This window comes from Typopeltis vanoorti, chromosome 6 (assembly GCF_054136105.1).
Source record: "Typopeltis vanoorti isolate ZY-2024b chromosome 6, IOZ_Tvanoo_1.0, whole genome shotgun sequence".
NCBI lineage: Eukaryota > Metazoa > Arthropoda > Arachnida > Uropygi > Thelyphonidae > Typopeltis > Typopeltis vanoorti.
Window position 1 is genome coordinate 155,295,262 of NC_143554.1, and position 24,214 is coordinate 155,319,475.

The 24,214-nt window shown below is 39.1% G+C and overlaps 1 protein-coding gene across 4 annotated transcripts in view; it reads left to right on the top strand.

The window, feature by feature from the left end:
- Positions 1 to 24,214, top strand: part of LOC150106126 (uncharacterized) — a 424,317-nt gene that overhangs the window by 22,465 nt on the left and 377,638 nt on the right. For all 4 annotated transcript variants that reach the window (XM_090393871.1, XM_090393872.1, XM_090393873.1 and 1 more), the window contains exon 7: positions 2,104 to 2,262. In XM_090393871.1, coding sequence (XP_090249997.1) covers positions 2,104 to 2,262 — 159 coding nt within the window. The remainder of the gene's footprint in view (positions 1 to 2,103; positions 2,263 to 24,214) is intronic.

Sequence of the window (24,214 nt, forward strand, 5' to 3'; positions counted from 1 at the left end):
AAATAACATCCAGTACAATATGGTGTTATTATTTTTTCAGTTTTATTTTTACTGGTTTACATATCATAATGTGTTGGTGGGATAAAAATTCTCATAATTTTAATTATGTATACATATTATGGGCCAAGTGATTGATACGGACATTATGAATAATACCCGTATTAATCACTTGGCTCATAACACACATTTCTCTACAACATATGGGGATATATATATTATAAATTAATAAAAATAAATTAATTAATAATAGCTTAGCATTTTATTTTAGAATTTGCAACATTTTCAAATAATATATATGCTGCAGAGCCGTAACAAGCATTTCTTGTCCTCTTTTCAAGGTTTTCTTTTGGAGCACTTTACATTTTTTATGGAAATAAATAATAATGAATATAAATACGACATTGCAATAAAGTTTATTAATAATTTTTATGTTTTTTAAAATATTTTATATATTAATTAATACTTCAAATATGTAATATATTTTTAAACGAAAATAATTATTTTAATTGCGCTTCTCTTGCTTCCATTTCAGCAAATTCATCGATGATAGCATCATGAATAATAAATTTTGCGATTTCATATTCGAATTATTTTGTCACTTTCTCAATTTACTTTGAGTGATAAAGTTGACATTGAACTGATTCTTAAATTTAATCTGCGTCTTCTTGTGAAAAGGGGTTTAATTTTTTTTATCGTTGGGTGGACCCACTCATATATACGTGTTTTCATGTGTATCTGCTTAACTACAAGCTAGTGATGTAAGCATTATGTATGAGCGCGTTGGGAGCTTTGTCTGTTTACTTTTCAGAGTGGGTTTTCTTTTCTTTTCTTTCTTTCTTTTTTTTTTTTTTAATTAAAAAAAAAATAGAACTGTTTGCTAATAGTTAACAGTCGATTCTGAAAACAAACAAACAAAAAAAAAATTTAAATATAACATATTTGAACAGAACGAAATCTATCTTGCCACTCATATTTTTATTTTTATTGTAATTGTAAATGAGAAAGGCGCTCATGAAAAAATAGCGACTGCTTACGACAAAACATAAATTCAGTTTAACTTCTAATTAGTCGATCTGATTTTGGACTGTGCGAGAAACAATGGTTTAATGACTTTGAGGAATCATCATAATCAGATTAAAAATACGACTGGTATTAATAACGATAACTTGTTTTTCATAATTGTAAATGGTCAGTCATATTTTTAGTTTCAGAACCATTTTGCACAAAACTGAAAGCTCAAAAAAAAAAAAGAATGAAGGAGAAGAAAACAAAACAACAACAACAAAAAAAAACATCGTTTGATTTGAATTTCTTTTATAGGTTTAGATTTTATATGAATAGTATTCAATTGCAATGCCCGAGTTCTTTCTTTCTGGATCGTTTGTCATTATTTTTGTCACAGACTAGAATTGTGAGTATAGAATAAAATATTCACACTGTTATGAGTTTGTATCTCTCGATTTCATTCTATTTTATATCAAACTCATCATCAGATGAACGCTTTTGCTTTAGTATATGCCTACGAAATCCTATATTTTATAAAAAGGAAAGAATGTGACTAAAACCTTATTACTCAAAAATATAACAAATAAAACATATTTTAATTGAAGTTTATGATTTAAAAAAAATTTTTTTTTTTTACTCAAACTAAAAATTATGAACTTATGAAGTGGGGGAAGTATTTCATTAACTTTTATTTCTTGTGGGTTTATTATTATTTATTATTATTACATGACGGAGGAACTTTCGAGGGAAACCACACTAGATGCACTGCGCAACATCAGGTTTCAGTCTTCAGCATGTGCGTCCGCAGAGGGCGCAAACGGGGCCCTTGCTCCCCCTCTCCTCACGTGATCTACTTGTGTAAAAAAACCCCCCAAAAATTGAATAATTAAATAAAAATTTATTGGTGTAATTATTTGTCTCCAAGTTCTCCCCCCCCCCGGGAAATTTTCTTTGCCCCCTGGAAAATTTTCTACTGACGCCCATGGTCTTCAGTGACTATGAAACCTTATTAAAATATTTTGAAATTTTACGAAAAAAATTTTTTTTCTGGTATAGAGACAGTACCGAAAACGTGTACAATATTTCATTTATTTTCAGGAACATGAAGATTTTTGTAAACAACAGTCAATGAAATGTCCGCACTGCCCAGCTGTGTTCGCACGCTTGCATCAGAATATTCATAAAAACTCTGAATGTCCAATGAGCATTGTCAAGTGTGCTCTTTGCGAAAAGGAATTCCCTAGGAAAGAGCAGACCGTAAGTGTTTTCTAAGCTGTAGCAAATGTGGCTCAGTAAATGCATTACTGGTAGTTTAAAGAGAGAGGATAAATAGGCTTTATTATTTTCGCAATTATTTTATAAATGTAATTGAGTTCAGTTTTTAATATTATTTATTTAAAAGGAATGTATTAAAACATTTTATACGGTTTTGCATATTTTGTTTGCTCTTTAAAAATTTACAGTATTATTTGGAATGATTGATTATTACCCTTTCTGATATTAATATTCCCAATTTACCCAAGATCCTCTGTTAGTAGTCGTAATACTGCCTATATAAGAGTTAACCTGGGAATTTCCCTAATCATGGAGACTTTTGTGATGGTGTCAATTTTGCTAATTGGGTAATCTGTTACAGACTATTTTTTTCCAATTTCTAGAAGAGAAGGAAGAAAATTTTGAAGAAATTTTGAAGGGACACAGAAGTAATGGTCAAATTGAAGAAGTACTCTAATCGGGTACTTCTATTAGAAGATTGTTTTTATTGTATTATGCATTTTTATGTTATGATAATTAAATATTAAAAATTATCAAGCATGTGACTTATAGTATTAATGTAACCATCAGTTGATTTGGTGCTCTAGATTTAGTTTATGCTTTTAGTGAATCAACCTTGTTGTGGAGTATGTTTATATTACAATGGTTCAGGTTCAACAATTCTTAGGGAGGTCTTGGGTGCATCACCCCAAATATGGGAGCAATATTCAAAGGTTAGTTGGATCTGAGACTTGTGTTTAGAGGAAGAGAAGTAATGTTTTGAATGGGTTTTTAGACACTGAGGAAGCTATATATGTAATGTGCTTGTGCCAAGGATAAATTGGATGTGACAATGAAACAAAGAAGAGAAAGCTGATCTTGAAAGGAAATTGGAACATTATCAAAAGTAAGAGGGAGTGAGATAGGTTTTTCCTTGTGGGTATTGAACTTAACCAAGTTATCTTCACTCCATTTAAGGATGTTAAGGAGATCAGTGTTTAAATAATTGGTTATGGAAGATCTTGGGGCTTCTATCACCTGAGTACTGTAGGGCTTCTCAAATGAGGAAGAGGAATGAAGAGGACTGTTATCGGCAAAGCTGTGAATAGAATTTGAAGTCAGTGAGAGAGAGAGAGAGAATGAGAGAATTGTTGATGTAAAGGAGGAAGATCATAGGTGAGAGTACAGAACTTGGGTATTCCAGCATTGATGGAGAAATCTGATGAGAGGAAGCCATCCATTATGACATGCAATGAACGACTAGTGAGGAAGCTGGCAATTCAACCACAGAGTGCAGAAGGGAGGTCATAAGAAGGTAGCTTTTTTTCAATAGGCCTCAGTTTCCAGACACAATTGAATGCCTTTGAATTATCATGAGCAGTTACATGGGTTTCTCCAAATCTCTTCCTGGCCTGTGTCTCCAAAGGTAGGTGAGATTAGTTAGAAGGTCAGCTGTGGAACGAGAATACCAGTATCCATATTGGTGATCACTAATTAACTGATGAGTCTCCAGGAAGTGAAGAAGCTGTCTGTTGATAATCTTTTTCATCACTGAGATGAAAACAGCAGGACGATTGTTAGATGGCCGATTTTTGTCTTTCTTTTTTGATACAGTCTGGATGAAGGCTTGCTTGGATGCTATTAGGATTCCATCCAGAATTAACATCCAGGATGGTTGTTAATTTTGGAACACAAGTTTTGACCACAACTAGAGGAATGCCATCTGAAACCAGGAGCATTGTTAGTATTGTGATTAATCAGGGTTTCACTGATGTCCTAGCATAATTTGGTAAAGGACAGTCTTGTTTCATGGAGCAAGAAGATGCAAAAAATATCTTTTTTTTTATTTTGCAAAGAAATTTGATTAGAATATCACATGACAAAAAATTATTGAAACTAAAGGGAGTAGAAATGATTTGTAAATTAGTGGCATTGAATATAGGGCTGAGAGATATCATTGGGAGACACCAGATTTTTCAAGAGGAGATGTTAGCTAGTATACAGCAGAGTTATGTTTGGGCCACCATTGCTTGTTTATAATGAAAAGAATGACAGGAAAAATAGGCGTATGAGTGTGAACATGAACAAAATGAAGGATAGAGTGCTGTATGGAGACTCTTTAGTACGAGGTGTGTTAGTAGAGGATTTGACAAAATCATACCAACCTGGTGCGAACATAAAGGATGTAACTGAGTCTATTAGAGAGCAAAAGGAAAGGGTAAAAGAAATGATTGTTGTGGCAGGTACGAATGATTTGAAAGGAGATAAAATGGAAATGATAGAAGACCTTAATGAATTGTTTGAGGTAGCAAAAGAAAAGAGTGAGAGAGTTAGAATGATTAGTCTTTTGCCACGGTATGACAGTGAAATGCTTAAAAGGAGGGCCATAATTGCGAATGACTTTATGCGTGGGTTATGTATGACGAGTGGTGTGGAATTTGTGGATGTGTGGAGTGAGTTTGATGGGCAAAAGGATCTATATAAGATGGATGGCTTGCATTTGAATGGTTACGGTGTAAGGAGACTTGAGAAAGTGTTGCTGAATGTAGTCGATGTGCAAATTCAGGGAAACTAGATTTATTAAGGGGGGAGGGTAGATATACAGTCCTTAGGGAGCCAGTTGAATGTATGAATGAATATAATATGCCGAAGCAAATAAGGACAACGAATCAGAGAGGGATAGTTAATATAAGGCATCAAGGTAGGGTTGGGGCTAATGGGGGTCGCAAATTCATGTACGCTAATGCTAGGAGTATTAGGAACAAGAAGGAAGAGTTTTTGGCCATGGTTGGCACTTCCAGACCACAGGTTATTGGTATTAGTGAATCAAGGCTGACTGTAGATGATATAGCTAGTGGGATTGAATGTGATGGGTATAGTGTGTTCAGGAATGACAGAGAGAATAAAATGGGGGGAGGAGTATTGTTGATGATAGCTGATGAGCTCCAGCCAAGGAGAATAGAAGTTGAATTGCAGGATAGAGAAAAGAGCACATTTGAGGCCATTTGGTGTGAGATTGTGGCTAGCAGAACTAAATATACAATTGGGTGCTGCTATAGACCAGGTCATGGAAAAGATGATGGTGACAGTATGCACAAGCAAATAGAAGAAATGAGGGGAAGGAGGGTGATTATTATGGGAGATTTCAACTATGGTCACATTGATTGGAGTGAGGAGAGGACTCACGGGAGGAAGGAATTGGATTTTATGCGGTTATTAAGGGATAACTATCTGCGACAGCATGTAATGGAAAATACTAGAGGTCAGAGAGTGCTTGGCATAGTAATTACATCTGAGGATTTGGCTGTAACAAATATGACCACATTGCCACCAATTGGTGAGAGTGATCATAGGGTCTTGACTTGGGAGGTGGCTAAAGGTGTGGAAATTTCAATTAAAACAGGGTACATCTGGAATTATCGGGCTGGAAAGTATGACAAGCTTAGGAGTTTGATTGGTTCAGTGCCATGGCATGTACAACTGCAAGGACTAGAAGTTGATAGTGCATGGGAGGCAGCTAAGAAGTGTTTGCATGAAGCAATGGCTGTCTGTATACCTAGAGTCCGAATAATAAATCAAGTAGGGGTTAAATGGATGAATAACACGATTAAGCTTGAGCTGCATAAAAAGAAACAACTATGGAGGGAATTTAAGGAGAAAGGTGACTGGCAGGCACATGAACGGTATAAAGCGCAGGCCAGAAGGTAACGAGTGTGGTAAGAAAAGCAAAAAAGGATTACATTTGCCATGCAGGCTAAAGAGAATCCTAAACAGTTTTTTAGATATATAGCAAGTAAAAGGAAAAATGCACATGACAGAATGATTTTAAAGAATGCCGATGGTAGGGAGGTAACTGAATCAGTTGATATAGTTGAGTTACTGAGTGAGCACTTTGCAAGTATATATCAACCAGGTGGTGACATTGCAGAAACGAATAAACCTGTAGATTATATGGGAATTGTGGTGAATGAAGTGGAGGTGAGTAGTCTATTGTATAACCTCAATGTCAATACATCCGTGGGATTGGATGGTATACCAGCTCGTGTCGTACGAAAAGCAGCTAAAGAATTTTCAGTACCCTTGACCATTTTGTTTAATTTGAGTCTCGGGTCTGGGTTAGTTCCGAGGGGGGTGGAAAGAGGGGAAAATTGTTCCAATGCATAAAGGTGGTCCCATGACTGCCGTTGAAAATTACTGACCGATTAGCATATCAGGAATCATTGTCAAGGTCTTAGAGAAATTAGTCAAGAAAAGAATACAGGATTGGATAGATGTAAATGGGATATTGTATGGGGGACAACATGGTTTTGTGAAGGGTAGATCATGCCTCAGTAACTTGCTCACGTTTTATAACACAGTGACAGCTGAACTGGATAGGGTTAATGGGTTTACAGTGATACTACTGGACGTTGCCAAGGCCTTTGACAGGATACCACATGGAACCCTAATCAGTAAACTGGAGCAGATGGGGATAGATATAGGAGTGGTGAGATGGATAGGAGGGTGGCTGAAGGAGAGATACCAGAGAGTGGTTTTTTCAGGAGTTGAGTCTAAAAGGCGGCTTGTGATACAGGTGTGGCACAGGGCTCTGTTCTTGGACTTCTGCTTTTCAATTTGTTTATCAATGATATAGGAAAGGATTTGAGAGGAAGCGTTCACTTGTTTGCTGATGATGCAAAGTTGGGTAGAGCAATTGTGAGTGCGCAGGATGTCAAAATTTTAAAGGATGATTTGGATAGTTTTGAGGACTGGGCTAGGAAAAATGGATGTCAATTTAATGTGGTAAAGTGTAAGGTTATGCACTTTGGGGTGAAAAGAATAGCAGCAGTATATCGCATTGGTGGAACCGTACTCCAGGAGATTGATGATGCCAGGGATTTGGGAGTGTTGGTGGATAGGGAATTGAAGTTTAGGGGGCACATTGCAAAAGTGACTAAATCAGCTCATCAAATCACTTGGCTTCTGAAAAATACTTTAACATGTAGAGACAAACAAGTTGTTGTTCCTCTGTATCGAGTCTTGATAAGACCCCATCTGGACTACTGTGCCCAGTTATTGGCGCGAGGGTTTCTTCGTGATGGGGAGGAAGTGGAGAGGATCCAGAGACGAGTGACCAAGATGATAGCAGGTCTGTGGAATGAACCTTATAAGAATAGGTTGAAGATTTGTGGGTTGCAGAGATTGGACGATAGGCGAAGGAGAGGTATGATTGAGACATTCAAATTACTGAAGGGTTTCTATAAGATTGATCCAGAATATATTTTTGAAAATATGACTGGTGGTGGGAAGACTAGGGGCTATGCATGGAAGCTGGGCAAGAGCGTGGTTGACAAGGGTGTTAGAGCTAGGTTTTTTACTTGCAGAGTGGTGAATGAGTGGAATAAGCTTAAAGAGTTTGTTGTGGGTGCTACCACCGTGAATGAGTTCAAGGCAAGGTATGATAGATACTGTGTCAATGTCGAATAGTTGTTCTTGACATGATGTTCGGGCCTCCCTCGATGAGTCTGTCGACTCCTTGGAATTGCCCGGAACAATAATAATAATAATAATACCTGTATTATAGTTGGAGATTTGAAGAGAGATATTCAGTATTTTTTTTTAGAGAGACAATATCCAAGATATTGTCTCAAGATATCCAAGGGGGTCAACCTATAGTACACTCACTGTGGATGGGCAATGATGAACTTCTTAACATTTGGCTAGAAAAAATGTGGATGGTATTCCTTGGGAAACACATATAGTAGGAGACTGTTCAAGAGGGTAGCATTGGAAGAGATGAATGAAGAGGAGGAGGAGAAATTTGTCCTGTGTGTTTGGAGTTGAAGTATGAAAGGATGTTGGTTGGTTGCGCACATTGGGATTGATTTCACTGAGTGTGATAGGATTATTGATGCCTATTCTGATGAACAGCAACCATAGAAGTATTTATAGAAGATTCATGCCAAAGAAACTGAATTCCTGTGTGAAAGTGTGTAGCGATCACTTTCTAACAGTCCTTTCTTTAACTTTCTAAAATTATTATCATCATCATCATCATCATCATCAAATTCCTGCCGTGTATCCTCAAGGGGTGTACAGGATATGATAGTACTACATGAAAAAAAAAATTACATCATTATTAATTTCCTATCTACAATTTTCCTCCAAATCAGTATGTTACTTGTCAAGACTCCAACATTATCAGATCTTATATTTCTATCATCTAAGGCACTTTGTACTGTATCAATCCACCTATATCTTGGTCTTCCTCTGGGTCGTTTTGCTGCCAACCTGTCAGAGAACACTTGTTTTGCTAATCTTTCCTCGCCCATTCTGTTTAAGTGACCATACCACCCGAGATTAGCTCTGCTAACGCATTCCTGGATGCTGACAATGTCAAGTTTTTTCCTAATATCCTCATTTTTAATATGATATTGCCATTGATGCCATCTGTTCATGCCTCTAATCCTTCTCAGGACTCTCATATCTGCGGTCTCTAGTCTTTGGCCAAGTGTTTTACTTCTGACCCAGCTCTCAGATCCATAAGTTAAAACTAGTTTGAACACTGTCTTGTATACAGCTAATTTAGTGTTCTGACTAATTTCTCTCTTATTCCATATGAATTTATTCAGTTGACTTCCCACCATACCAGCTTTGCTGATTCTATTGTCTATTTCTATATTTAATTTACCATCTTCAGTAAAAATTGTGCCTAAATAGCTGAAATGTTTTACTTGTTCCACAGGTTCTCCATTCACAACACAGTTAACATTTTCAATGATTCTGCCTATTTTCATTGTCTTTGTCTTTTTATTGCTGACCTTCATACAATTATTATTATTATTATTATTGTTGTTCCGGGAAACTCCAGGGAGACGACAGACTCATCGAGGGAGGCCCTAACATCATGTCTGGAACAACTATTCAACATTCACACAGTATCTATCATATCTTGCCTTGAACTCATTCACGGTCGTAGCACCCACAACAGACTCTGGAAGCTTATTCCACTCGTTCACCATTCTCCAAGTAAAAAACCTAGCTCTAACACCCTTGTCAACCACGCTCTTGCCCCGCTTCCATGCATGGCCTCTAGTCCTCCCACCACCAGTCATATTTTCAAAAATATCCTCTGTATCAATCTTATAAAAATCCTTCAGTAATTTGAATGTCTCAATCATATCACCCCTCCTTCACATATCGTCCAATTTCTGCAACCCACAAATCCTCAACCTATTCTCATAAGGTTCATTCCACAGACCTACTATCAACTTGGTCTGTTTGAGGAAGTGGACCCTCTCCACTTCCTCCCCATCACGAAGAAACCCTGGTGCCCATAACTGGGCACAGAAGTCCAGATGGGGTCTTATCAAGGCTCGATACAGAGGAACAACAACTTGTTTGTCTCTGCATGTTAAAGTATTTTTCATAAACCAAGTGATTTGGTGAGCTGTTTTAGTCACTTTTGCAATGTGCCCCCTAAACTTCAACTCCCTATCCACCAGCACTCCCAAATCCCTGGCCTCATTAATCTCCTGGAGTATGGTTCCACCAATGCAATATACTGCTGCTATTCTTTTCACCCCAAAGTTCATAACCTTACACTTTGCCACATTACACTGACATCCATTTTTCCTAGCTCAGTCCTCCAAACTATCCAAATCATCCTGTAAAATTTTGACATCCTGTGCACTCACAATTGCTCTACCCAACTTTGCATCATCAGCAAACAAGTGAACACTTCCTCTGAAATCCTTTCCCTTGGACCACCGCTTTTCAAATTGAAAAGCGGTGGTCCAAGAACAGAGCCCTGCGGCACTCCACTAGTCACAAGATGTCTTTTTGACTCCACTCCTGAATAAACCACTCTCTGGTATCTCTCCTTCAACCACCCTCCTATCTATCTTACCAACCCTATATCTATCCCCATCTGCTCCAGTTTACTGATTAGGGTTCCATGTGGTATCCTGTCAAAGGCCTTGGCAAGGTCCAGTAGTATCACTTTAAACCCATTACCACTATCCAGTTCAGCCGTCACTGTGTTATAAAACGTGAGCAAGTTACTGAGGCATGATCTACCCTTCACAAAACCATGTTGTCCCCCATACAATATCCCATTTTCATCTATCCAATCCTGTATTCTTTTCTTGACTAATTTCTCTAAGACCTTGACAATGATTCCTGATATGCTAATCGGTCGGTAATTTACAACAGCAGTCTTGGAACCACCTTTATGCAGTGGAACTATTTTCCCCTCCTTCCACCTGCTCGGGACTAACTCAGACCAGAGACTCAAATTAAACAAAATGGTGAAAGGTACTGACAATTCTTTAGCTGCTTCTCGTACTACATGAGCTGGTATACCTTCCAATCCCACAGATGTATTGACCTTGAGGTTATGTAATAGACTACTCACCTCCTCTTCATTCACCACAATTCCCGTATAATCTACTGGTTTATTTGTTTCTGCAATGTCACCACCTGGATTATATATTCTTGCAAAGTGCTCACTTAGTAACTCAACTATCTCAAATGATTCAGTTACCTCCCTACCCTCGGCATTCTTTAAAATCATTCTGCCATGTACATTTTTCCTTTTACTTGCTATATATATAAAAACTGTTTAGGATTCTCTTTAGTCTACATGGCCAATGTTCTTTCGTAATCCTTTTTTGCTTTTCTTACCACACTCGTCATCCTTCTGGCCTGCGCTTTATACCGTTCATGTGCCTGCCGGTCATCTTTCTCCTTAAATTCCCTCCATAGTTGTTTCTTTTTTTGCTGCTCAAGCTTAATGGTGTTATTCATTATTTTAACCCCTACTTGATTTATTATTCGGACTCTAGGTATACAGTCAGCCATTGCTTCATGCAAGCACTTCTTAACTACCTCCCATGCACTATCAACTTCTAGTCCTTGCAGTTGTACATGCCATGGCACTGAGCCAATCAAACTCCTAAGCTTGTCATACTTTCGAGCCCGATAATTCCACATGTACCCTGTCTTAATTGAAAATTCTACACCTTTAGCCACCTCCCAAGTCAAAATCCTATGATTACTCTCACCGATTGGTGGCAATGTGGTCATATTTGTTACAGCCAAATACTCAGATGTAATTACTAGGTCAAGCACTCTCTGACCCCTAGTATTTTCCATTGCATGCTGTCGCAGATAGTTATCTCTTAATAACTGCATAAAATCCAATTCCTTCCTCCCGTGTGTCCTCTCCTCACTCCAATCAATGCGACCATAGTTGAAATCTCCCAAAATAATCACCCTCCTTCCACTCATTTCTTCTATTTGCTTGTGCATACTGTCACCATCATCTTTTCCATCACCTGGTCTATAGCAGCACCCAATTGTATATTTAGTTCTGCTAGCCACAATCTCACACCAAATGGCCTCAAATGTGCTCTTTTCTCTATCTTGCAATTCAACTTCTCTTCTCCTTGGCTGTAGCTCATCAGCGATTATCAACTATACTCCTCCCCCCATTTTATTCTCTCTGTCATTCCTGAACACACTATACCCATCACATTCAATCCCACTAGCTATATCATCTACAGTCAGCCATGTTTCACTAATACCAATAACCTGTGGTCTGGAAGTGCCAACCATGGCGCCAAAAACTCTTCCTTCGTGTTCCTCCCCCCATTTTATTCTCTCTGTCATTCCTGAACACACTATACCCATCACATTCAATCCTACTAGCTATATCATCTACAGTCAGCCATGTTTCACTAATACCAGTAACCTGTGGTCTGGAAGTGCCAACCATAGCCAAAAACTCTTCCTTCTTGTTCCTAATACTCCTAGTATTAGTGTACATGAATTTAAGACCCCCATTAGCCCCAACCCTACCTTGATGCCTTATATTAACTATCCCACTCTGGTTTGTAGTCCTTATTTGCTCTAGAATATTGTATTCATTCTTACATTCAACTGCCTCCATAAGGACTGTATATCTACTCCCCCCCCCCTTAACAAATCTAGTTTCCCTGAATTTGCACATCAACTACATTCAGCAACACTTTCTCAAGTCTTTTTACACCATAACCATTCAAATGCAAGCCATCCATCTTATATAGATCCTTTCGCCCATCAAACTCACTCCCCACGTCCAGAAAATTCACACCACTCGTCATACATAACCCATAATCATATCTATTACAACAGCTATTCAATTTAGTCAGAGAATCTTGTAGACTTGCAGCAGATTTATTTAGAAGTATAACATCATCCGCATAAAGCAAAGAGCTGACATTAACATCTCCAATTTTGATATCATTTTTAATACCACTTTCCTTCATAATGTGATCCATGTAGATAATGAATAATAGAAGGGATAATGTACATCCTTGTCTCACACCAGATTTAACATTAAACCATCTTCCTGTACTTCCTTCAATTCTAACTGCTGACTTACAACTCAAATAAAGACTAAGTATTGCTTGATATAATGCCCCATTGACACCATATAACTGCAGCGTATTGAATAGCTTCTCTCTTCGCACCTTGTCATATGCCTTTTCCAGATCGACAAAACTTAAATACAGATCTTTGTTATATTCCTATGCTTTCTCGATATTTGTCGTAAAGTGAACAACTGATCCTGACAGCCTCTATTTGGTCTGAATCCAGCTTGTTCTTCACCAAACTTTTCTTCCACAATTCTTCTCAAGTATACTTGCATAGATCTTGCCAGGAACACTCAGTAGGGAAATACCTATGTAAAATTCTCACATGCAGTTTTATTTCCCTTTTTATATATGGGTACTATGAGAGCTCTACTCCAGTCATCGGGAATTCGTCCCTCTGTCCAGGCTTTCTGAACTATGCAGTGCAGCCACTGTAGGTCTCTTATACCACCATACTTCAGCATTTCTGGTCGAATATCATCTACTCCTGCTGCCTTTCCACATTTCAAGCCTTTGATGGCTTTTATTACTTCAAGTATGAATATGTATTCCTGACTGCATGCCTGGTCAGTATCTTTTACCACTGTGCTGTCATCACTGCTTGTTTTTTCATTTATCAGATTTTCAAAGTAATTACTCCATACTTCAAGGATATCTTTTTCTCCTGCTTTCATGTCACCTTTTTCATCTCTAATTCCTTTTACAGCACTCTTTCCTTCATTCTTAAGTTTCTTCAACAACCTCCAGAATATTTTGCCACCTTCTTGATATTTATTTTCTATGTTCTTGCCAAAGTCCTCACATGACTTTGGTTTAGCTAGTTTTACACAGTGTTTAGCATTCTTGCATTTGTCTCTATATTCTCTAAGAGCACAAGCTGACTTATTTGACAGGAACTTTTGGTATGCTTTCTTCTTTTCCTTCACTGCCTGTTTAACTTCCTGTGTCCACCAGGGAGTTCTGATTTTTTTATCCTTACAGACAACCTCACCACATGTCTCTCTGGCAGAATCAATCAATGTTTTTCTTCAGAGTTTGCCACTGAATCTCCAAGGTTTGATTCCTGTTCTCAAACTCTTTCATTTTTTCTCAATAATCTTTGTGTATTTTAGTCTACAGTTCACATCTGAGAGCTGCTCAACTTTTATTCGCTTTAAAACTTTCTTACATGTTATTCTTTTCAATATGAAATTCAATTTTATCCTGCTCAAGACTAAATTGTGATCAATTCCAATTTCAAATCCTCTGTACACTCTGGTGTCCTGCACCAGGGAGAAAACATCACTATCAACAATAACATAGTCAATGAGACTTTTCTTATTCCTAGCCTCTTCTCTCCATGTGAATTTGTGCACATTTTTATGTTGGAACATGGTGTTAGTAATAATCTGTCCATGTCCTGAGCAGAAATCCAACAGATATTTGCCATTATTATTAGCTTCGCTCTTTTCTCCAAATTTTCCCAAAATATTTTTGTATGTCTCACAATCATTTCCTACTCTACTATTTAGATCCCCAACAAGGACCAACTTTTCATTTTTCATTGTGTCAGTTGCTTTTTCTAAAGCCTCAAAAAATGTCTCCACTTCTACCTTAGTAGAACCTTCTGTGGGACCATAGGCACAAATAAGTCTCATTGGTGTGCTTAAGGGTCAAAGCTGTATAACTGAGAGGAGACCTCCACATAGCCTTTAAAGGAATGTGGAGAACCGACCAGGGCTTCTGACCTAATGTCCAATCCTCACCTTCTCGTGGTGCACCCTGTTGGGTATCTACTTGGATACTGAACGGACGAGGATGGGCTGGCAATTTGGGATTTAGCCGACCAAATTATATTCTTATTGGTTAAACCAAAATATAGTATGATAAATTATTATTATTATTATTATTATTATTAACATCTAACTCCCACGTAGTCAAAAGACTCATTGCCAGAGGTCCATACTCTCTCTCTCTCTCTCTCATGCAAAAATATCATAGAATTGTGCTTTAAACCTATTCACAGTTTCATGCTCACCACACCTTCAGGCAATGCATTCCACTCATCAATCACTTTCCATACAAAAATCCTGTTTCTCATTTCCCCTCTAGGCACCCTCCATATACAGCTTTCAGGTATGGGCTCTTGTTCTACCCTTGTCTCCTTCTACTGTACGAAAAATCTTCTCCACATTAATCTGGTAACAATCCCTCACCAACTTTATGTCTCAAGAATATCCCCTCTTCTATTCACAAAACTGTGCAAGTTGCATCCCTCAATCTCTCGATTTATCTGACATTCCATAGAATTGACACTGACTTTTAAACTTTCTCTGGACCTTCTCCAATACATCTTCATCTGCCTGAAAACCAGGGAACCAAATTTGTACACAGTAGTCTATATGTGACCTGATAAAGCCTTATACAAGGGAACCATAACCTCTTTGCTTCTTCATGTCAATGTCCTCCTCATTATTGCCATAATTTTTATGATGTTCTTAGAGTTTTAGCAATGTGAACCCTAAACGTCAGGTTTCTATCAACCATCATTCTGAGATCTCTTGTGTCTTCCACTTCCTTCAGAATTTCCCCATTAATTGTATACTCTGAATGATAACCTTGCCTACCAAAATTCAAGATCTTGAACTTGGAAACATTAAACTGATTGCTGCAATCACTTGCCCGCTCACATAATCTATTGAGATCCTCCTGCAAGCTCAACATTTGCTCTGCTACTCATAGTTCTTCCCAACTTAACATCATTGGCAAACAGCTGTATATCTTCAGTGAAACCAGTCCCAATGTCTTTAAAGTACATGTTAAATAATATTGGTTCCAAAACAAGTCCCTGCAGTTCTTCACTAGTGACACTAGTGACCTTCCTCTTTTGAGATATCACTCCTCTATGCACCACCTGCTGATACCTATCTGACAGCTAGTCCAACTCACTAAACTGTTATCTAATCCCATCTGTTTCAATTTAGCTAGCAGTTTGTTATGTGGCAGTCTTATCAAAGGCGTTTGAAAAATCCAATTACAACACTGTATATGCATCTCCTTTATCCAGTGGATTTGTCACCTTGTAATATGTAAGCAGATTGCTAAAGCATGAATTCCTCCTAACAAAGCCATACTGACCATCATAAAGAGGTGCAAAGTAAAAAATTAGGAGCTGTTTGGAGTTAAATCTTAACCTAATTTTTTCTATGTAGAGGAGGCAATATTTGTAATATATTTGTTCCAAGAGAGAAGAGAGAGAGAGAGATTAAAGTTAGAGTTATCCCAAGAAGATAAATCTCATCTTGAATAGACATTTGAGTATTTTTAAGGATAGGTTCTTTTCTGTGGGAAATAATGCAGAGCTATGTTTTGCTAGCATTGAAGTTGACACGGTTTGCTAAATCCCATTGATGAATGTTTTGAAGATCAGAATTTAATGTGGTAGAGGTTAAAGGTTAAAGTCTGCAGGTTGTGGTGCTTTTGTGCTTTGCAAGGTTTGTCAAATGAAAAGGAGGAGGAGGAGGAGTGCAGTTTGCTATCATCAGCAAAACTGTGTATTGATTAGCAGTCTCCCTGTGTAGAAGTGGCATTTGCACTCTGTGATGCTTGACCGCACAAAGAAAGACTTGGGTTCAAATCTAGTCACCGACTAGAGGAATATTTTCTATGCCTTTTTTTTGACCGGTTCTGGAGTTGATCAATCTCTGGCATGGGCAAGCAGTTTTTTTCTCCTGGGTTTTAACTTGGGTTTTAACTTGGGTTTTTCATCCTGTAAACTCAAGAAAATCAGCTGTCGAACTCACACTTTTTCAGACATTAAAAATATTGTGTTAGGATTTGGGACCATGAGATGGTGGCACATGTTAGCCACCATAGATGGCTAACCATCTATGGTGGCTGATTAATTAGTGATAATTAGTTACTGATTAATTAGTGATAGCCTTGGGCCAGCCATCTCTGATTGGCTGCCAGTGGAGATTGAACTGCCTACTCAGTCTCCAAAAGTTAGATAGGGCTAAATCAGCCTCGCCTACTCCCTATATGGGAACCAAAAGGCGTTAGCTGATTTTTTTTTTTTTTTTGATAAATTATCTATTCAGTGGGAATAGATAATTTATATATAGAAGAAAGAGAGTGACTAAAGAACAGAGCCTTGTGAGACCTCAGCATTAGTTGTGTAAGGAGCCATGGTGTTTGTCTGGTCAGAAAGCTGACTAACCAATTGCACAAGTTGGGGAGGGGACCACATGTTGAGAGTTTACTTAATTGACCTCTGTGCCACAAATGATCAAAGCCTTGGAGATTTCAAGGGCAAACTTAACATTTGATAACTTGAGATTCACCAAATGTTTCCATGGCGTTTGTCTAATGATGGGTGACATAGGTTAGTAGATCTGCTGTTGGAATCTATACTAGCAGTTATTTATTAGTTGATAGCTTTCAAGATAGTATAGGAGTTGGGTTTAATGGTTCTTTCATTTGTAGAAAGAACTGAGGTGAGAAATTGGAAAGTAGTTTGAAGATAAAAATCTGTCACCCTTCTTAAGAAGGGCAACAGATCTTTATCTTCAAACTACTTATAGGTTGTATGAGCTAATTTTTAGACTGCTGGGTAAATACCAATGGATTAAGAAAGTGTAAATAGGCAGCATAGAGGTGGTGTCAACTCTGCAGCACAGACCTTTATAACAAATGGAGGAATACCATCAGAACAGGAGACTTTTTTTGGTATCCAATTTGAACAAACTTTTTCTGATCTCTTTCTGGTAAAAGGCCAAGTGGGACATTGAGTGTTTGGAACAGTTGGGGAATATTTACCATAATTAGCTAAGCACAAATTGGAGGTGAAATATGAAGTTAGGAGTTTGGCTTTTTCTGTGGGTGATGATGCATTTGTATCATTTAGGTGTAATAGTGGTGGGGGTAGTGTTGGGGCAGAAGTAATGGCCCAGAGGGCATGGCTGCTGTTTCACAAGGGTGCAAATTTTCTGTCTCTTTAGATTCCTGAAAGTCAGTTTTTGATGTGCTGATGGTTTTCTTGCAGCTGCTTCAGGATATGATATGAGCAGTATAGAAAGACAGAGTTTTGGAAATGTTTGCAGATGATGCAAAATTTGGGAATATAATAGCAGATAATTACTAGGGCACATCAGGATGATTGGAATAGTTTGGAAACATGCACATATGTTATGGAATAGATATGGAGATACTGGTTCACTGTTACCAAATGTTAAGTTTTACTCAGTGGCGGAAGAACTGAATTATACTTTATTATATCAGCGAAATTGGCACTTGCAAAAGTGATGGAAGCATAGGATTTAGTATATTAGTTTTACTTCCAAGCCTCCATATAATGCAAAGACATTGGGAGGTCAGACACTCACACTACAATAACTGTTATACCTTGCCTTGAAGACATTCAATATTGGAGCACTCTCCACCCACTCTGGTAATGTATTCTACGCACCTCTTGAAGCAAAGTTCTCCAATATTATAAACTTCAGTCCATCTTCTCTGGCTAGAGTGCATAACTTTGCACTTAGCAAGATTGCAATGACATCCTCATTCTTCCAACCAAAACACCAGGCTATTTAAATCCTCTTGTAACTACATCACATCAGAATTTCCTAGCATCACTCCCCACCTTCCATGTAAAATGCCTCTTTTTTCACTTCCTTACTCATATGACCTTTGTACTGGTTCCAGGGCTAACCTCTCATTCTTACATCATCCATTATCCTTTGCAATACCCTCTATATACTTGATACTCCCTTTCCCCTACATATATGTTTTGATCATATTATCTCCTCTCCTCTCCATCAAGCTCTGAAGACTACATTCCCTCAATCTATCTTCATACACACACGTTCTTAGTTATTTGCTTCTGCACTCTCTCTAATGTTTCCTTATTGCCAATATGGCTAGGTGACCAGATCTGTACATTTTCTAGAAATCCAAATGAGGCCTTAAACAGTGGAATTATTACCTTCTTATCCACATGTCAGTGTTTCTTGTATAATAAAAGCAATTTTCAGGATAACTCCCAACTTTTGCAATGTGTCCTCTGAACATCAGTTCTTTATTCACCACGATCCCAAGGTCCCTCACCTCCTGAAGCAAACTTCTCCAATATTACAAACTTCATTCCATCTTCTCTGGCTAGAGTGGATAACTTTGCACTACAAGATTGCAATGACATCCTCATTCTTCCATCCAAAGCACCAGCCTATTTAAATCCTCTTGTAACTATATCACATCAGAATTTCCTGGCATTACTCTTAATTTAGCATCATCAGCAAACTACTGAATATCTCCTCTCACACCCTGAAATATATCATTGATATATAAATTAAACAACAGTGGTCCCAAAACAGAATCTGGTGTTGCTCCAGTTGTCACCTTCCTTTTTTGGGACACTGCATGCCCATTTACACAAATCACTGATTCCTGTCAGTCAACCATCCCTGTAACCAAGCTACCAAACAATCTTTCTCCACCCTGCTTAATTTCAACAGTGGTTTATGATGTGGAGGTACATACTATTACGCACAATGCTTATCCAACTGTGCCTTAACTGATTCAGTGTGTCTACATTCACAACACACTCAGGCAATGCATTCCACTCACCAACCACTCTCCATGCAAAGAACCTGCTCCTCACTCTTCTGCTCATATCCTCCTTACACAATTTCCAGTGATGGCCTTTTGTTCTATCCCCACCCTCCCATTCCATGAAAAATTTCTTCCATGTCAACTTGTTAACAACCCTTGACTATTTTATATATCTCAATCATATCCCCCCCCATCCTCCTCCTATTCATGAGGTTTTGCAGTTTACATTCTCTCAATCTGTCTTCATACTCCACATTCCAAAGACAACAGACCACTTTTGTGAATCTTCTCTGGACCCTTTCCAACATATCCTTGTCACCATGAAAACCCGGTGACCAAATCTGTGCACAATAATCCATGTGAGGCCTTGATTAGGCCTCATATGGATTATTGCAGAGTCATGCAGGTGTTATGGTCTTATAAGAGGACTTGAATAGATTTTATGAATGGGTAAGTAAGTGGATGAACAAGCTTCTATAAGATTGTGCTCCCTAATTTACCATTATTGCGAGTGTTTTTCCATTGAAATTAACCATCAAACGGAAACCTAACAGCAGGTGCCGAGCAGCGGAATACTTTCAGTACAACCTGTAAGTGCTTTTAGTGTATTAAATCAGTTATCCTTCCAATTCAAAATCAGCCACGTGTAAGCGCACACGATACTACCATACGCAGCAAAGATATTGGCACTAAAAGCCAACGGCAAAATAGCACCACGTGTCTTGCCGGCACAGTGCTGTCGACTGCAACCGACAATCCAATTACGTGCCACAGCCACAAAACAGACAAAAAATGGCATATTCTGTGAGTTCTGTTGCCACTGGCTGCACGCTTCCTGTGCAAAAATTGACGAAGCTGCACATAAGCTACTTATTGAAATTAACCATCCGTTCTTCTGTTCGCTGCGCCTTCCTTTGGTAAAACAATTTCTGAACATAGGCAAGCATGTCGAAAATCTCGAACAGCACATCGATGCTTTAAATGAAACTTTTACTGACAAAATACTTGCAGTCAAAGCTAAGCTAAATCAAATAGAAAACCAGCACAGCGCAAGCTCTGCTCCACCAGTGAAAGAACTTTGCGATCTAATCGCATTAATGGTAAACAACTTGATGGAGGCTGAACACAAAAAACTCAATGCCATCATTCTGAACTTCCCGATGGAAAACAGAAAATCACTACAAGAGGACATCAAGAAACTAGCTGAAGAATTATTATTATTATTATTATTATTATTATTATTATTATTATTATTATTATTATTATTATTATTCAGGCCTCCATGGAGTCAAAAGACTCATTGTTGGAGGTCCTTCCTAAGAACATAAAGTCTGTCAAGACTCATCGAGGGGAGGTTCCCCTTAAGAAACACAAAGTCTATCATACCACTCCTTAAACTCATTGACCGTTCTCGCTCTCACCACTCCATCAGGCAATGCATTGCACAGTTCAACTACCCTCCGTGCAAAGAAACTACCCCTCACCTTCTTGCTCACAGTTTCCTTTCGTAACTTCCAGGGATGGCCTCTTGTCATCACTCCTTCCCGCTGTTCAACCAAGCAAAAGAACTCCCCAGTGTCAACCCTGTAACTACCTCTCAATAGTTTAAAAGTCTCAATCATATCACTTCTCCTTCTATCCAGTCCACATTCCCTCAGCCAATCCTCATAACCAAAATAGTACAGTCCTTAAACCATCTTTGTCATCCGTCTTTGTACTCTTTCCACAGTTAATTTATCCCCTTGAAATCCTGGCGACCAAATCTGAGAACAATAGTCTAAGCGTGGTCTGATCAGAGACTTATACAACGGAATAATAACCCTTTTATCTCTGCAGGTCAGTGTCCTTCTCATAATTACAGCAATCCTCTTTGTTACCTTCACCACCTTTGCAATATGTCCCCTAAATTTGAGGTTTCTATAAATCATCAACCCCAGATCTCTTGTCTCCCCTACTTCCTCCAGTATAACTCCTCCCATAGAGTATGCAGCATCCCATCGCTGTTTCCCAAACCTCAAGACCTTACATTTTGCTACATTAAACTGATCCCCATTCATCATGTCGAATGCAACATCGATCCCGAGAATATCATCAGGTGCCATCGTTTCGGGCCTATAAATAAAAGGAAGGATGGTACAAAATTTCTGCGCCTAGTAAAAGTGACTGGCGACACTCCGACAAGCACATCAAAAATAACAACAGCGATCAACAACAAGTTCAAAGACTCCCTCCCCCAATTGCGCGTATGTGCACAACCAGACTTATCATTTGCACAAAGAGAACGAAGACGCCAGCTTCGAAGACAACTTGAAGAAAAATGTAAAAATGGTGACAACAGTTGGACAATCAACTACAGACAAGATAAACTGGCGAAAAAACCAAGTGATGCCACTAACAGCCACCATGGAGACCAGCAGGTAGCCACCACATAGGAAATGTGCAAGACCTATACGGTCCAACAAACATCCCACAAAACCCTACACATCCACTTCACCATCATCCATGGCCTAAACTCCAACCTGAATAGTGTCCACTACCACCTACAGTCTACCAAACCCCACCTACTCTTCCTAGATTTCCCCAAATCTCCCCCCCCCCCAGCACCACTTATCTCAACCTCCCAAGCTACTCACTCTTCAACAACTTTCACCCCAAGGGTGAATACATCCTTGTCGGCACATACATCCACTCAGACATACCTTGCCAGAGAGCATCTAACCTAGAATCACCCAACTTTGTCCTTCTTTGGTTGAAAATATCCCTTCCCCCACACAGTTCAATTCATCTGCTGCCTCTATCGCTTCCCCAACGCAACCAACCATCCTGAGCTCTTTAATTTCCTCTCCCTAAAAGTTGACTTTCTCTAATCCCATTTTCCCCAACGCAACCAACCATCCTGAGCTCTTTAATTTGCTCTCCCTAAAAGTTGACTTTCTCTAATCCCATTTTCCCAAGAGCGAAATCATCCTTCTAAGAGATTTTAATGTCCACAACACTAGCTGACTTTCCTCCTCCAGTTGTACAGATCTTGCAGGCAGAGATGCAGAAACATTTGCAATCACCTTACACAACTTGTCGAGATGCCAACCAGAATACCAGATAACCCAAACCACTCCCCAAACACCCTAGATCTCTTCCTCACCAATGACCCCTCCAAATACACAGTGAAGGTAGTGAGCCCCCTGGGAAATTCTGACTACAACCTAGTGCTCATCTCCTCCCCCCCCATGCAACAACATTTACACAGACACTCCCATACAAGAGTATTTGGCACTATAACAGTGCTAAGTGGGACAGCCTCTGCAACTTCTATGCCGCATTCCCATGGTTGGACTATTGCTTCCGGCCTTCCAACCCAAACATATGCACCAAGCTTATTACCAAAGTAATCCTCACCAGCATGAATACGTACATTCCACACAACACTCTGAGCTGACATTCCCTAACGAAACCCTGGTTCTCCAAAAGATGTGCCAAGGCTGTAGAGATGAAACATCAGACATATGACAACTGGCTGAAATCAAGACCCTCATCCTCCCTCAAAGCTTACACCGAAGCCCGTAAAAGATGCAAAAAAACAATCGACACTTCCAAAACAGAATTTGAAAGAGCAAAAAGCAGGAAACTAGCAGCCTGTCCAAACAGCAGCCGAGCCTTTTAGTCTTTTGCCAAAACAATTGGCTGCAACTTCTGTCCAACACTATTCCCACCCCTATACACCCTGATGGCACTACTGCCTCATCATGCACAGAAAAAGCCAATCTTCTGGCTTCATACTTTGCTTCAAATGCATGCATAACTGACGATGGTAAATGTCCCCCAACCATTCCAGACACCCAACATACGATGCCCCCTATATCCTTTTGCCAGGATGAAATCAGAAAAATGCTGTCCCAATTAGACACAAAAAAGTCTCCTGGCCCTGATGGCATTCCCCCAATTGTTCTGAAATAATGTGCTCCAGAACTGACCTGTATATACTCTCCTACTCTGCTGGATATATAAACCTATATTCAGCCCATTCCCAAGAAGGGTGACAAGTCACTGCCATCCAATTACCGCCCTATCTCATTTACCTCAGTCCTGTCAAAGGTAATGGAAAAAATCATCAATTCCCACCTCCTACACTATTTTGAAGACACTCACCAAATAAATGACTGTCAGTATGGATTCCGCCACTGCCCATCAACAGGAGATCTACTCGCATACGTCACCCATCTCTGGACAAATGCTATGGAGAGGTTTGGCGAATCTTAAGTGGTTGCACTACATATCCAAAGCCTTTGACCGGGTCTGGCACAAAGGCCTACTAGGTAAACTACCATCATTCCGTCTGACCCAGGACTTCTGTAGGTGGATTGTCAGTTTTCTGTCTGGACGCACACTGTGTGATGGTGGATGGCTCCCTCTCCTTGCACCACTCAATCAATGCTGGGGTCCTGCAGGGTTCTGTCCTCTCACTAACCCTGTTCCTGCTGTACATCAATGACTTACTGCAATTGACCTCCAACCCAATACACAGTTTTGCCTCACCTCATCCTACAGAACATCAACCACCACCACCCTCAACTGTGATCTCCGAGCCATCCTACAATGGGGTTCGGATAACCTCATAAATTTCAACGCCAACAAAACCCAGTTCTGTACTATTTCCCATAAAAAAGAACAACGTTTTCCCAGTATCCTTTTCGACGATACCCAAATTTCCAGACAGCCTGAGATCTCGCTTCTCGGAATCACCCTCACATCAAACCTCTCCTGGCACAAACATATCTCATACATTGCATCCTCATCCTCAAAAAAACTAGGATTTCTCTTCCGCTCAAGATGTTACTTCACCTCTGAATGGTTACTAACATTATACAAGTCACAAATCCATCCAACTATTGAATACTGCTCCCACATATGGGGTGGGGCCCCTAAAAGCTCTCTCAAAATGCTCGACTCATTACAGAGGAGGGCAATTT